Below are 16,864 nucleotides of genomic sequence, written 5' to 3'. Positions count from 1 at the left end.
TATATACAATGTGATAGGAAAAAAATAAGTGTTAATAAAGTGTTAGGGTGTGCTAACCTGGAGCAGACCAGCCATATCAACATGAGGGGGACCACACTCCCAAACCCATCCCATTAGCAGTAACATATATGTCTGGGCTTAATAGCCCAGTATAAGGCCACATGATAATGGCATATTGGAGAAGCCAGGGGTAGCTCCAGGTAAGCTGGCTCTCAGATGTTATATAGGGCCTATGGGGCGGTAATGTATCGGCCTCTTTCTTGGAAAATACATCAGCAAATGAAGCATAAGGAGTGGGGAGCAGAGGACTGACCAGACTAGAGACCCTGACAGGAAGGTGAAGACATGAGGTAGTGCATGACCTACCCCACTGCAACAGTTCTCCAGTCTGCCAGTCAAAACGAGGGTTATGCAGTTTTAACCAGGGCAAGCTGAGCACCACCGGGGCCAAGGGACTATGAATAACAAGAAACTCAAATTTTTCAGAGTGGGTAGAGCCTATGCTTAGGTCTAGAGGTACGGTACGATGGGAGATCAGTCCCTTAGGAAGAAGACTACCATCCAAGCCAAAGACGGATAACTCGGATGACAACGGGACTAGTGGAATTGCAAGATCGTGGACAAGCCGGGAATCGATAAAATTCCTGGCCGCCCCGCTATCCACAAAGGCTTGAGACTCCCATCGTTGAACCCCAAGACCCAAACATATTAATAACAAAAGCGAATTATTGGGAGACAACCAAGATTGGCCTAAGAGGATTCCTCCCCTAACCCCTAGGCCTTGACGTTTCCCGGACGCTCTGGGCATTTTCCTACAAGGTGCCCCTTACCCCCGCATTAAAGACACAACCCCAAGGAATGTCGGCGCGCTTTCTCATGATTAGACAAGCGAGACACCCCAATCTGCATTGGTTCCTCAGTATCACCCACTGACTCTCTCCCAACATCAGAAAGAGGACAGGAAGGCAACTCTCGCTCAAGGGGGCCTCTCCCTGATGCGCCTGTCAATATGGATTACCAACTGCATCAAGTCATCCAATGAGGCAGAGGCTGGAAACCTGAACAAGGAAATCCTTGACCTGATCTGCCAGGCCAAGTCGGAATTGGCTCCGCAGTGCAGGGTCATTCCAATTAGTATCCCCAGCAAAGCGACGGAACTCAGAGCAATAAGCTTCCGCAGTGCAGCGACCTTGTCTTAATGCTCTAATGTGCGCCTCTGCGGATGCTGCCTTGTCTGGGTCGTCATAAAGAACCCCCATGGCCGTGAAAAAAGCGTCCACGGTCCTGAGCTCAGGGCTATCTACCCCTAACCCAAAGGCCCAGGTCTGTGGATCTCCTTGGAGCAGGGAGACCACCAGACCAACTTTGTGAGTCTTGGAGCCAGAGGATATGGGATGGAGACGGAAATAAAGTTTACAGCTCTCCCTAAAATTAAAAAACTGCTTCCGATCGCCAGTGAAACGGTCGGGTAAATTCATCTTAGGCTCTTTAACTGGTTGGGGTAAGGCAGGGGCCACTCTTCTAACCTCCTCATGTGTCTCGACCCGCAGGGATAATTCCACCATCTGCTGAGTGAGGAGACAGACCTGGTCAGAGAGCACCTGAGCAGGATTTCCTGCAGCGGAGTCCATGACAGGGGGGGAGAGAGGGAGAAAATAAAAAAATCTAAAGTATCTGACGGACACTACTGTGAAAGAATGAGCCTTGACTGCCTCAAAATCTTCTTGGCCGGTTATAATGTAAGGAACCGAGGACCACCTATCCTGCCCTACCTCCGTTGCCTCGAGCTGGGGTTGGCGGACGTGTGAGTAACTAGGCTTCGCCAATAATAGCCGCGTCCGAAGGAGCCGGTTAGTCCAGCTCCAACCCCGATGCCACCTGGTCTTGAGAGAGACAACACGCCCACCAAGGCCAGAGGAGAGCAAGGAGACAGCTAACTAAGCCCACACAAGGGTAGGGGTCCCCGGAACCCCCAAGGGGTAACAACACCGGGAGATAACTAATGGTTGAACGCAACAATGCGTAACGGTGGTAATAACAAATATAAATAATGGCAACAATGCTCAGAAGATGGTATATAAAGACAATGGCAACAATGCTCAGAAGATGATATATAAAGACAATGGCAACAATGCTCAGAAGATGGTATATAAAGACAATGGCAACAATGCTCGGAAGATGGTATATAAAGACAATGGCAACAATGCTCAGAAGATGGTATATAAAGACACACCAGGAGGAATACGCAGGGTGATCCCCTGACTTATCTGGGAGGTGACGGGACCACAGACAAGGACCTCCAAACTTCTAAGGATGGTGAACTCTAGAAGCAAGGGCTGCCCACGGACACCAGGAACAACTGCAGCACGGAACCAGCAGGACAAGGGAACTTCCCAGCAGGATCCAGGACCAGGAACACGACTTGAGCAAGGACTAACAAGACGCTATAACCTGCGCCTGAGTGTCAGAGATACCGGCTTTTATTCAAATCCGCCGCCCCCGGTGGTGCCATGACGTCAGGTCCGTCCAGCAGAGTCTTCCTCCTGCTCAGACGCCAGCAGCGGAAGTTCGGGGCATTGCCTAGCAACGTCCCCGACGCTTCAGTATGGAGTGCGCCGGAAGAAGATGGCTGCCGTCCCGGCAGCACAGGAGCTGCAGAGGGAGACGGGCGGCGGCGGCGCCCAGGACGGCGACTAACAGTCACTCATTCACAAATCAGTCGCAGCTCTCTTTCGTGGTGGGGGGCGAAAAATTACTGGGTGCAGACTTCATCCTCCTATCCTGATCTTGCATGTTTTACATGACCACAGTAAGCTGTGCGGGGAGAATGTCACAAGTCAGCTGCTCCAATCACATTCAGTCTTATTATTTTCTTTAATACACCCCATGCGTCCATGGCTTCAGCTCTTAATCAGTTGTAGTTGGAGTATGGATGGCCATCGATGATTCAAAATAATTGATGGTCTTAGACTGATGTAGAATGGTTTTGTCATCAATGGGAGAGAACCAGATGGTTCTCCATCAATGGCACAGCATAACCAATTACTTTACCCCAGTTCTGATTGGTCCATGGGCCAATAAATCGAAGATAATGCAATACCATCGAGAATCAAAACATTGATGGTCATCCATTAGATATGATGCTGCCATCGATGACTGACTGCACTATCACCATCGATGGTAACCATCGATGGTGTTGGCACCAATGGTAAACTGGAGCCCCAAGTAACGCTTACAGTTGTGGCTGCATAAAGCTGAAGTTGGGTGTCAGGAACTCAATTAAACAAATTAATTTAATTAACCGCGCCTGGAGACTGCTGCACCATGTGTATCAGAGGTTACCAACCCCTATAGACAATGCAATACAAATCGAAGGTGCACACTGTTGCGCTGTCTCAATCACAAATACAGTAGACTTTTCTGTCTTCTGCCCCTCTTCATTCAACGGGAAACCTTCTCAGAGATGAGGTTCACACGTTTTGTTTTTTTCCCCAAATAAGGAAGACCGGGTCAGTATAAGGTTACCACATATTATAGTATGGTACCAAGGAAGGAACAATAACTGACCAGTCTGCCAGCCCTACTTGCAAATAAAGGTTTCTTTATGGACCACCAAAAAGAAACCTTTATGTGCAAGTAGGGCTGGGCAGACTGGTCAGTTATTGTTCCTTCCTTGGTACCATACTATAATATGTGGTAACCTTATACTGACCCAGTCTTCCTTATTTGGGGAAAAAAACAAAACGTGTGAACCTCATCTCTGAGAAGGTTTCCCGTTGAATGAAGAGGGGCAGAAGACAGAAAAGTCTATTTGTGATTGAGACAGCGCAACGGGGTATCAGGAACTGGTAGGCTTAAGGACTACCTCGTCCCTAATGGTTCTAAACCACAATCTAAAGAATGATCTGATTGCTACAGATGCAATGGGCAACAACAAAGGTATGTTTAGACCAATTTACATAAACTGCATTCACATGTGTTTCAATCTGGATTTTACCTTTTTATTATGATGTGATTTTTTATTTTTTCAGTTTTATTTTTATATTTATTATGATTATTATTATTATTTTCCTTTTCTTACAAAATATTTCCCAATGTAAATGCGTATGGTTTCAGGGGGTATTATTTACGATACATTTTGTGCTCCGTTTTTTTTCTTTCTTTTCTAGATTGCCTTCAGGAGACCAAATCCCTGATAAGGGAACACTTAGAACAGCGCAGGAAGCTCACGGACATTCTTCAGAAAACCCATAGAGAGGAGCATCTCCAATTCTTAGAAAGCGCTAAGGGCGCGGTAGATGCCGATCGCTTTATAAAGGTAAACGCCTTCAAATGCATCCACGATTTGCTGGCTCTTTACGTGATCAGTAAATGTGATTATATATTGATTACCTACCTAGGAATATCATAAGCTACTGGAGAAACAGCGGGAGCTGTATGGCGAGTTGGACGATGAGGAAGACTGTAAATCTATTGACGCTGTAGCTGATCTCTGTAAGGTAATATCACCAGATGATTCGATGTCTCTGGCTTTGTCGCAAAGTAATCATGCCAAATCTATGTAACCACTATAAGCTAACCACTGGTGACAGAATATCTTTCCCTATGCCTTGGAGAGTGATGAAGTAGAGAGGGCTAAAGTACCAGCCAATCGACTACTGGCTGTCATTTTTCAAACACGGTAAAATGGCAGGTAGATTCTGATTGTCTGATACTATCACTCTCTAAAGCTCAACACATCTACTACTATAGTTTATTCAGCACTTAGCCGGATTTGTTCTAGGCTGTGTGGGGGATTGATAGTTGGACGATAACCATGCCTACAGGCGGTTCATCTTGAACTCTTTGCCCTCGGTCAGGATATATGTTGATCATTGTGCTTGCATACCGGGCTGCAGTGAAGAAGCGGGGAAGCAAGCCAGTAAAGAAGATGCCCAATCAGCTTTGAAGTAACATGTATCAAATGCATGCTCTAAAATTATACTTAGCAGCTGATTGGTTGCCATGGGCAACTTCTCCACTGGTAAACTCTTTTCACTGCTTCATCAACATGCCCCTTTATCGGGCTAATGAGCTAACATCCGGAGACATTTTTTGCTAATTAATATATTTTTAGAATTCTACATTTTTAAGCGAACAAACTTTGAAGTCACAAATCGATTAAAGAGACATGGGGTATATTCAATGCCCTTAAGGCGAGCTATGACGGCAAGCAGTGCCGATAGCTCGCCGTCAGTATTCAACGGACCCCCCTTACTTAATAATAATACAAGGCCATCTATGACTGTGCTATCTTTTAATTGCAGCCTGTCTTATAGACTATGCTAGTAGCTGTCTTGGTTATAGCATGCAGTTTATGTTTATGTTTTTTATAGAACGTATATGTTGTGTATAAGTCGTGGTGATCTCGGTAATGTGTGTGTGTTTTTCATCTTTCCAAGGACTTATATACAGGTGCGTCGCAGACATTCGAAAAGTTGGTGAAGAAGCTTTTTCTGCAGACACTTCCGGAAATGACGAATTTGTCTCTAGGAGAGTGCGAAAGCCTCAAGCAGGATCTAAGGCATAATCTGTCCATTGAGCTGGATAAGGCTGAAAATGAAAGGAAGATGAAAATCAAACTCTTCCAGGAGATACTAGTGCAAGAAAAGCAGGTACCTTTCCTGAGTGCATAACGATGAAACTATCGTGTAATAGATTCAAGCGGAGTTATTTCTGCAAAGGTCTAGCGCGTCTACTGGCGTAATAGATATACTCAATAGCTCACTAAGGGCCAGATGCACTAAGCTTCAAAAGTGATAAACTAGAGAGGGATAACCAACCAGCCAATCAGCTCCTACCTGCTTTGTCACAGACTGTGTTTGAAAACTGTCAGGTGGGAGCTGATTGGCTGGTTGTTTATCACTCTCCATTTTATCACTTTTGAAGCTTAGTGCATCTGGCCCTAAAATGGTTTGTTTTGGAACATCGTAAACCTTATTGGAGCCACTCTGGCAGTATGAGAATATCTCATATACAGTCTGGGAACTAAGTTGCAACTTTGTAACCAGTACAGTCATTATAAACTCATGGTTGAATGGAGACTGGAACCATTTGTCTTCTATCTCCTAGACTAGTACATTTGTTGCATTTTTACAGATGGAGCAGTTTTTATTGCAGCATTTAGCAATCACGCTGATTACGGACCTTTTTTCTTTTTAAAAATTGCAGTGATACCATTCTTTGACTTTTGTTACACAGTGCGGCTTGGAATGTGATCTGAAGTCTACTCCACCCACAATGCCATCCCTTAATTTGCTGTGGTCAGGATTGCGGCTGACTTTTGCATTATATGCATGTGGCCTGTCCCAGTTCTAGTGATTTTATTGTGGATTTTCACAAAGTCTATGAGCCATACTGTGCTTCCAGCATGCTCCACCTGCAACAAACCGCTGCTAAAACGGTCTACGCAACGTCGTGACTAGTAACCTATTCAGAGTGCCAGGAGCATGATGCCAGAACAGATTTAAGGGGGTATTCAATCTCCCGCCGCTATTCCCAATGGGGGAAATAGTGGCGGGGCCCTATTCAATGCTGTCTTCCCCGACAGCATTGAACAGGGATCTCGGCAGAACGTGCCCAACTTTACAAGCAGTCGGGCTTGTTCTGCCGAGAACTCCCAGCCCGCAGCTCAACGATTTCCATCTGTTTTTGCGGCCATGCCCCCTTTTAGTCTCTCGGCAGACAGGCCATTGAATCCGCCTGCGGAACCACCATCGAGCCAGCCGAGAACGGGACAGGGTCACGGCTGTCACACGTGATTTATCTGATGCAAATTTGGATGGGTCACTGAGACAATGCAGGGTGGCACCTAGCACACTGGCTAAAGTGTACCTGGGACATTGCAGGTTGGCACCTAGCACTAAGGTTGGCCATCGACCATCGATGATTTGAAATCATTGATGGTTTATGGCCGATGTCGAATACTTTTGCCATCAATGTGGGAGAACCAGATGGTTTCCCTACATCGATCGCAAAGGAGAACCGATGATTTCAGGGTACTTGTTAAGTTTCACGGCGGCAGTTACGTAGTGCTGTATTGCGAATACCAATACAGCACTCTGCTGCCTACGTAAACTACGTAACTGCTTCTGTAGCCCTGAAACTACACAATGGTTAATATCCCCACTATCCACGTCATCCCCCCAATATCCATGTCAGCGTGGAGTTGATGTTATAAAATGTGGATACGCGTCCCCTCGCTGGGCTCAAAATACTTTATAACATCGACTCCACGCCGACGTGGATACTGGGGGTATGACGTGGATAGTGGGGGAAAATGTGTGTGTGTGTGTTGTGCGTTATACTTACCCTCCTCCGGCCCGGCCACCGTGTCCACGTGATCCACTGATGGGTCCCCCTCCTCCGGCAGTCACTCCCCGGCACCATCGTTGGGTCCCCCTCCTCCGGCACTGCCAGCGTACAATGTACGCAATTAGCGTAGTGCCGCTGGTGGAGCAGGGAAGCCATGTGATGCTCCCCCAGCGGCAATGCGCTGTATTACGTACATTGCTGGCACCGGAGGAGGGGGACTGAAAGCTGCTGCCCGTCTCCCGCGGGGATTTGGTAAGTATAAAACCCCCCTGCTCCCTGTGTAGTTTCACGGTGGCGCCTGCTACGTTGTCAGCATAGTGTAGAGCTGCCGCCGTGAAACTAAACAAGTATAGGTAAATTCAACCAAATATCTGATCTGTGTAAATAACAACATTACCTTACCTGTGTGTAGTGAGGCATGTATTTTTTATTCTAAAAGAGATATAGTATCCTGGAATGCCAGAACTGTTTTTGTAAGCCACTTTTATTGCTCTGTATAGCAGGGGGTGGGGACTGAGGGTGTAGATTCCAATTATTGGAAATTGGGAAGAAGGCATTGTTAGAGTATATTAGTTCTCATTGCATACGGCTGTGGCCGGATAGGCTGTGGCCATAGTTTAGCTGTGGCCCTGTATTGAAGTGGACCGTTTTAAAGTGGGAAAACAGAGTCATAACTACGAGCGTTATACCTGCGTTACACCGAAGGAAAAGTGAAGGCAAACTACTACAAATCAACAAAAACACACATGGACTGCATTGATACCTTAAGAGTATGTAATTCATCTCCAATATGCTCTCTTTATTTCTGTGTTATGCAAACTCTTGTATGATTTGAAAAGTTCAGATTTAATGAATTGTTTGTACAGGGCCGTAACTAGGGGGGGGCTGGGGGGGCACGCGCACCGGGCGCTGGAGGCAGGGGGCGCTGGAGGCAGGGGGACGCTGGTGTGACCAGCGGCAGCAGCGGGGAGCTAGCGCCGCAGCCGCTGCCACATCAAAGATGGCCGCCCGCCGCCGCCCCCTCGTCTCCCCGCTCCCCCGCTGGCTGCCCTGCTCCCGTCCCCTCACGTCTCCCCCGCTGTGTATGCGGGAGAGACGTGCTGCTGCGGTGCTGCATATGCTGCTGGACCGCTAGCCAATGGCCGCTCGCGGTCCAGCAGCCACCAGTTGATTGGCTGCTGGACCGCGAACGGCCATTGGCTAGCGGTCCAGCAGCGGGAGTTAGAAATGTTAAAATCATACAGCACAGCAGCAGCACGTCTCTCCCGCGAATACAGCGGGGGAGACGTGAGGGGACGGGCAGGCAGGCACAGGCACACTGACAAGCCTGCCTGCCTGTCTGCCTCCCGCAGGCGGGGGAGGGGGGGGGGGGTTCTATCCCCCTTGGCAACGAGCACACTGGCATTCTATCCCCCTTGGCAACGAGCACACTGGCATTCTATCCCCCTTGGCAACGAGCACACTGGCATTCTATCCCCCTTGGCAACGAGCACACTGGCATTCTATCCCCCTTGGCAACGAGCACACTGGCACAGATCAATCCCCCTCGGCAACGAGCACACTGGCACAGATCAATCCCCCTCGGCAACGAGCACAGAGGCACAGATCAATCCCCCTCGGCAACGAGCACACTGGCACATATCTATCCCCCTTGGCAACGAGCAGAGGCACAGATCTATCCCCCTCGGCAACGAGCACAGAGGCACAGATCTATCCCCCTCGGCAACAAGCAAATTCAGTCCACCTTGGCATCGGCATGAAGCCCCTGGCATTGAGCATATAGGTAAGTGGCACTTATGTGTCAAATGTGTATGGTGTGTTATACAGTATGTCATGGGCATTGCGTCGTGTTATATAGTATGACATGGGCATTGCTTAGTGTTATAAAGTATGACATGGGCATTACGGAGTATTTATTTGTAATGGGCATTGCGGTGTTATATAGTATGTCATGGGCATTGCGTAGTGTTATATAGTATGTAATGGGCATTGCAGTGTTGTATAGTATGTAATGGGCATTACGGTGTGGCTGGGGGCATGGCTAGAGGCTCACAGAGCCTCTGGGTCATGCCCCCATAGCGGCAAAATGGGGGCGTGGCCTCGCGGGGGAGCAGCGATTATAGGCCACACCCCCAAATTAGGCCACGCCCCCCGGAAATTTCGGCGCGCCTCCGGCGCGCAGCATCACTAGGGTGGGGGGGGGGGGCACCAAAAGGCTGCCTTGCCCCGGGCGCCGGAAACCCTAGTTTCGGCCCTGGTTTGTAATTGTTATTACTTGTTTGGTAAAGTTGTTCAGTGAAGTATAGTTTAGTGTTGCATTCTGCCTGATGTCTACTCAAACACAGTGCAAATTATCTCCTTTGACGATTTGGCCATTAGTGTTCAGGTGTAGCCTGACCTGAACAGACTCACTATATTCTTAGAATTAGTGACCTGCAGCTTTTCTGAACAGTAAAAAAATAAAAACAGACATTGAACAACATCATCAAACAGGTAATTTCAACTTTAGATTTCAAATTTGTACTGTATGAACATGGCTAGGAATAACAGATGCACAGGCAAAATTTTTAAAACTATGTGTGCAAATGCTAGAAGCCTAGGAGACAAAATTCCTGATCTAATTGCAATAATGACAAGGGATGACCTAGACATTGTGGCTATCACAGAGACATGGTGGAATGAGAACCATGGCTGGGACGTAGCTATACCAGGATACAATTTATTTAGGAAGGACAGAATGGGAAGAATCGGAGGAGGGGTAGCAATGTATGTAAAGAAAAACATAAATGCTACTTTAATACAAAACATTGAAGAAAAAACTGAGGCCCTTTGGGTGACCATAGAAATGGGGGAGAAGGACTGGGGTCATCTATAGGCCACCAGGCCAGGGGCAGGATTTGGACAGGAGCCTATTGCTTGATGTCACTAAAATGGCTTTAAAGGGAGAAGTCATAATCATGGGAGACTTTAATCTACCTGATGTGAATTGGGAGGAGTCTTTTGCAAGATCATCTACAAGTGGCAAATTTCTAAATTCCCTACAGGGAGCCTCTCTCAAGCAATTGGTGAGGGAGCCTACTCGCAAAGACTCAATATTAGATTTAATACTCACAAATGGTGACAGGATATCAGACATATATGTGGGTGAGAACCTGGGATCCAGTGATCATCAAGCAGTATGGTTTAGTATCAAGGCAGGGTCCAACTCCAGTCACACAAAAACTAAGGTGTTGGATTTTAGGAAGGCTGACTTTGCAAAAATGGGGAGATGTTTAAGCGACTCATTAGCGGATTGGATGAACTTGAAAGGAGTGCAGGAGAGGTGGAGAAAATTAAAAAGTGCAATACTAAAGGCAACGGACCTTTGTATCAAAAGGGTTAAAAAAAGTACCAGGAAAAGGAAGCCAGTGTGGTTTACAAAAGAGGTATCAACTAGTGTAAAAGCAAAAAAGATGGCTTTTAGGACATACAAGCAGACTCAAAATAATAATGACAAAGAAGTGTATCTTGCAAGACGCAAAGAGGCTAAGAAAGTGATCAGACGTGCCAAGGCACAAGCTGAGGAGAAAATGGCTCAGTCGGTAGATAAAGGAAACAAAACTTTTTTTAAGTATATAAGTGAAAGGAGAAAATCAAATGGAGGAATAATAAGACTGCGGACAGACACTGAGAATTTGGTGGAGGGAGACAAGGCAATTGCAGATCATCTAAATAATTACTTTTGCTCTGTATTCACTATAGAAGGAGAAGGGAAGGGACCACAGTTAAGTTGCAAGGACATTCATAAAAATAAGGTAGATGGAGGTACATTTACTAGGGAGAAAGTCCTAACAGAACTTTCAAGACTGAAAGTGGATAAATCAATGGGGCCAGACGGAGTGCATCCAAGGATACTAAAAGAACTAAAAGATGTGTTGGTAGCGCCATTAACAGATTTATTCAACCAGTCACTAGATACAGGTGCAGTTCCAGAGGACTGGAGAAAAGCAAATGTAGTTCCACTGCACAAAAGCGGAAGCAAAGAAGAAGCAAGTAACTACAGACCAGTGAGCCTTACATCAGTAGTAGGGAAAATAATGGAAACACTATTAAAAGAAAGAATAGTGGAATATCTTAAATTAAACAACTTACAGGATCCAAAACAGCATGGTTTTACGGCAGGGAGATCATGCCAAACAAGTCTCATTGACTTTTTTGACCCCGTGACCAAAATACTAGATGAAGGGGGGGCTGTAGATGTGGCATATCTAGACTTTAGTAAGGCATTTGACACTGTCCCACATCGCAGGCTGCTAAATAAACTTGAAAGTGTGGGATTGGATTATAAAACAATTAAATGGATAAGAACCTGGTTGCAGGATAGGAAACAGACAGTTGTCGTAAATGGAGTGCATTCTATGGAGGGACATGTTACCAGTGGAGTACCCCAGGGATCTGTACTTGGACCAGTGCTCTTTAATATCTTTGTTAGTCACATTGCAAATGGTATTGAAGGGAAAGTATGCCTTTTTGCAGATGATACAAAGGTATGCAACAGAGTAGACACACCAGGAGGAGTAAATCAAATGACTGATGATCTAAGTAAACTTGAGAATTGGTCAAGAGAATGGCAACTACAGTTTAATGCTAAAAAATGCAAAATTATGCACTTGGGACTCAAAAACCCAAAGGCTCAATATAGTATCAAGGGTACTATAATGGAAACTACTGAGGAGGAAAGAGATCTAGGAGTCACTATTTCAAGTGACTTAAAGGCAGGGAGGCAATGTAACAAAGCAATGAGGAAGGCTAGTCAGATGCTTGGTTGCATAGGGAGAGGAATCAGTAGCAGAAAAAAAGACGTAATAATGCCACTTTATAGGTCATTGGTACGACCTCATCTGGAATACTGTGTCCAGTTCTGGAGACCATATCTTCAGAAGGATATAAATACATTGGAGAGTGTACAAAGAAGGGCAACTAAAATGGTTCATGGCCTACATCACAAAACTTACCTGGATAGACTAAAAGATCTTAACATGTATAGTTTGGAGCAGAGAAGGGAAAGGGGGGACATGATAGAAATCTTCAAATATATCAAGGGTTTTAACATAGTACAGGTGGGAAATTTTCTTCAAAGGAAAACAAGTAATAAAACACGAGGACATGCACTGAAACTGGAGGGAGGTAGGTTCAGGGGAAATGTTAGAAAGAATTACTTCACAGAAAGGGTAGTGGATAAGTGGAATAGCCTCCCATCAGAGGTGGTAGAGGCTAAGACAGTAGAACAATTTAAACATGCTTGGGATAGGCATATGAATATCCTTACAAAGAAATAAGGATTAAAAAGGGTTGAGTTTACCTGAAGGGTAAAAAAGGGGCAGACTAGATGGGCCAAATGGTTCTTATCTGCCGTCAAATTCTATGTTACCGATTTCTGTTTAGTTTTTTTTCAAGGTGACAGGACACGGTGCATAGCTCCGCCCTCGACACCCAGAAGTCTTACCACCGAGTTTTGATTGGCCCACAGGCCATATAATGGTTGACCATCGATAGCTAAAACTATCGATGGTTATCCATCAAAATGTTTACTACTATCGATGGTTGGGTGCAGAATCACCATCGATGGCAATCGATGGTGTCTACACTATTGGCCATCCCTACTTAGCACACTGGGTACAAAGACACTAACACAGGGTCACCAGGACTCCTTGCTGCCCTCTGTCAGGCAGATAATGGATATGGCTGTGTAATTACAGCAGGGGAGAGGAGGAGAGGGGGTGTCGGGCTCTGCTGCCCACACCTAAGCTGACCTCCAGCAGCAGAGGAGGGGGGTCTGGCTCTGCTGCACGCACTTTAGCTGTCCAGCAGCAGGGGAGAGGGGGGGTCCCGTTCTGCCCACAACCATATTCTGCTGCTTCCTCCCTCCTACCTACTCGTATTGCCGGGCTGTCTCTGTCAGGCAGGGAAGACGGAGCTCAGGCTCTAGAGAAAGATGTACTGTGTGTCACTGTGTTGTTGATGAGACTCTCTGGTGCTGCAGCTGCTCTGTCTGGATCCCGTTGTGCCTGCCCCTTCCAGTGATGTCACCTGTGTTTCTGCTGCTGCGCCGGGGTTGGAGGACAGTCGCACGGGAAGGAGGTAGCAGCACAGCAGGAGGTACACACATGATATATCGGATCTGAAACATGGTGGGTGCTAAAAAGCACCCATGATGGATCAGATACAAATATATTTTATGTTCAGCAGGTCCGACGCCCTGATCCGATCTGATGCGCACGGGACTGCGCATCAGATCAAATCAGATGTCAAACGCATGCGATTTTCGGCCGATTTCACCCGATTTTGGCATTTTGGGCCGATAAATCGGGCAAAATCGCATAGTGTATGGGGGCCTTAAGTTTAATTATAAGAACAGAACTGTTACTTAAGGTCAGCAGCAGCTGGTCAGGGGGTAATCCGTCCCCACAGTGTAAACACTGAGAAAATGATTGTATGTAAAGGTGCCCATGAGATGCGCGTTCCCGTTACACATCTCATCGCACAGCTTCAGAAGTATGTGCCGCACATACTTATTGTACTAGATCTCATCTCATTGCATTGCAAAACCCATGCAATCTAGTCCAAATTGTATACAATAATTGTACCGTGTATGGGCACCTTGAAAGGGTAATTGGCGCTGACCAATGTTCCCTCTAATTTTACGAAGGCTGTGTGCGGCTAAAGATTTTGGCTGTGCAACTTTGGAAGGAAATTTAAATTTTTGTGCGTCACTTATATATAACTAGGAAATGACGTTCAGCATTTGTGTTAACTTTACTTTAAAATGATATTTAAAATTTAAACATTCAAAACACAGCACACAATGTAGTTAATGGGCGAAATACACCTTAATTGAGTCCACAACTGCAAAAAGGGACCACTGCTGCTTTGTGCGCTCTGTTGAAATGTCTGTGCGCACGCTCGTCGAGGTGTGTGCGCGCGCACAGCTTAGAGGGAACACTGGCGCTGACTGAATTATTAGATAAATAAGTTCCGAATACAATAGAATAAAAATAGACCGTTGGATACAATGTATTTATAACAATGTACTGTAATTTGTTGCAATAAATATAAATAAACACTTAAATTCACCAAGTGCTACAGGTAATAAATACATGAATTCATAGAATCACTTCCTAGGCTTGAGGATGGGGGATTGAGTGCTCACTTTGGCCCTTATTCTGGTTCTCTCGCAAAGGAAAATTCCTTCTCAAATGGACAAAATCATGTTTACTGCAGGTGGGGGCAGATGTAACTTGTGCAGAGAGAATTATATTTGGGTGAGTTATTTTGTTTCTCTGCAGGGAAAATACTGACTGCTTTATTTTTACACTGTAATATAGATCTCACTTTGAAGTAAAGCCCAAACCCAAATCTAACTCTCTCTGCACATGTTACATCGGAATGGGATCATTGGGTCGACCACATGTTGGTCATAGTCATTAGGTCGAACTTTATTCACGACTTGGGGAGGTCATACTGTAGTCCAGTTTCACTTAATTAAGAAGCCCAGGAAGTGGTTTAATTCATTTTTTTTGTTAATTCGTGTTTTAATTACCTGTGGCATTTGATGAATTTGAAAACTTTTGTTTTTACAAATTATAATAAATTGTTTGAGATTTGTTATTAAACCATCCAAATTTATTCTATTGTATTCTAAACTTAATTATATAATAATTAGCCAGCGCTTTTTTGCCCCTTGACATACAGTCAGTTTAATTGACTGCATTAACAATGCCCACTTTCAGTGGACAAGAGATTTATGTGGCATTGCACATACATGACACACACACACAGACGTGTGTGTGTGTGTGTGTGTGTGTAAATGTGGGGGTAAATGTGGGGTGAGGGTGGAGTTTAGCTAAATTGTCAGATAGTAATGTTACTGAGATGCATATAAGAGTAATTGAATCATTATGAATTGGATAAAACTATTATATATGGATGGATTGGTGGTAGAAATGGGGTTTTCAAAAGCAATCTTTATTAGAGTATAGGAGATAATTATGTCGAAAGGGACAGTGAGCTGAAAGTAAATATAACGGAAATAATACAATGAATGTATTTAATAAGAGGGTTAAATGGAACAAACTGTGTCCCGAGTACTTTGTATAATGTACAGTCTGACCGGACGCGTTTTGTTACTGTAGCATAGCTTCATCAGGGAATCTTTAGCCATGCTTATACCTGAACACAATGCAGCAAGTAGCTATTCTGTGATTGGATGCAGACTCGATTGAGGGGGTTGTCTGTATCTGGCAAAAGCTTTTCAATGCAAATTAGTGTTTATATTCCAGTGTGCTACTGATGTGACAAAGGAGGCATACAACACTGTATTATGTAGGAGCTGGCAACCCAATTATAATGTTTTTAGAGTAAGGCAACACGGCTGGGATTACACAGTTAGTCACATTGGTATATGAGTCTGTTTCCATGGTGGCCGGCCACTGGAGTGGTATTAAATGAGAGAAATGCATTCGATGCAGATATGGAGGAGGTCACTAGAGAGGAGAATTCCTCCTGTGTACTGTCTAATAGATTTAGCATATAGTGTATGAGTAAGGAATGGGTTACTTGTCACTTATGTTTGCAGTTGGTCCCATCACAAGACAGGTTGTCTTAGTAACAGGGAAAAGAATAAACGGATCACTAATCTCTCAGGATCTGCCAGCACAGTGAGCGGAGTCCATCGTTGGCACAAAAGTCTGACATTTCCTTTGCTATTTTGTTCATCAATTTAAATTTCTCTGGGGTGATTTTGTTTTTGCTTCTATCCCTGCTAACTACTGGATAATAATATTCCTTAGGTAGTGCGGAGTCTCGCTGCAATGACAGGTGTTGGTAAGCAGAAAGGTGCAGACGTCCCCTAGCAGTCCTTAAATAATGTGATTGTCGGGAGGGATGTAATTAATGCTGTCAATTGGTGCTATTACCAGTGACCTGACCTAGGACGGAATACACTTGTAAACGTTCTGTACAAGCCGTAATTCACAGTAATATATTTACCATAAGTAATGTGCATACACTATAGCAACACAGGCCGGTGCACTGGTGCAATTATTACTCACTGACACATTTTAAAGATCCACAGGTGGAGCTTATTATTTCACTTGTGATTCTGTGAGGAGAACGGCAAAAAATGCGCCATGTGGGGTCCTGAGGACCAGGTTTGAGAACCTGTGGTCTAGTGTATCTAATGTTGCTACTGGTTACAGAACATTTACACAGTATGCAAATAGAACGCTCCTTTCTACCGGACTCCCTGTTCCTTCTTTTCAATATTTTAAAACTAATTCAGTATTACTTTCTAACATTGTTCTTGAGTCAATGTTGATTTCTTGGATGGTTGTGTAGGAAAGTACCATTACTTGTATGACTGAATTTTTCAATAAAGTTAGGTTTAAAAAAAAAACTGGACAGTGACATAATGGGAAAGTAACGGTGATGGCCCGGACTCTTCCTTAAGTTATTATGATGGTTAGCCATAACC

General features: G+C 45.0%; 1 protein-coding gene across 1 annotated transcript in view; it reads left to right on the top strand.

Annotated features, from left to right (window-relative positions):
- EVC (EvC ciliary complex subunit 1) overlaps positions 1-16,864 on the top strand; it is a 95,686-nt gene that overhangs the window by 56,552 nt on the left and 22,270 nt on the right. The window contains exons 10-12 of the mRNA XM_083155625.1: positions 4,170-4,318; positions 4,401-4,499; positions 5,442-5,654. Of these exons, the coding sequence (XP_083011751.1) occupies positions 4,170-4,318; positions 4,401-4,499; positions 5,442-5,654 (461 nt within the window). The remainder of the gene's footprint in view (positions 1-4,169; positions 4,319-4,400; positions 4,500-5,441; positions 5,655-16,864) is intronic.

The sequence above is a fragment of the Crinia signifera genome, chromosome 1 (assembly GCF_055691185.1).
Source record: "Crinia signifera chromosome 1, ASM5569118v1, whole genome shotgun sequence".
NCBI classification, from domain to species: Eukaryota; Metazoa; Chordata; class Amphibia; order Anura; family Myobatrachidae; genus Crinia; species Crinia signifera.
Note: the sequence above shows the minus strand (reverse complement) of the source record. Positions and strands in the feature narration are given on the sequence as shown.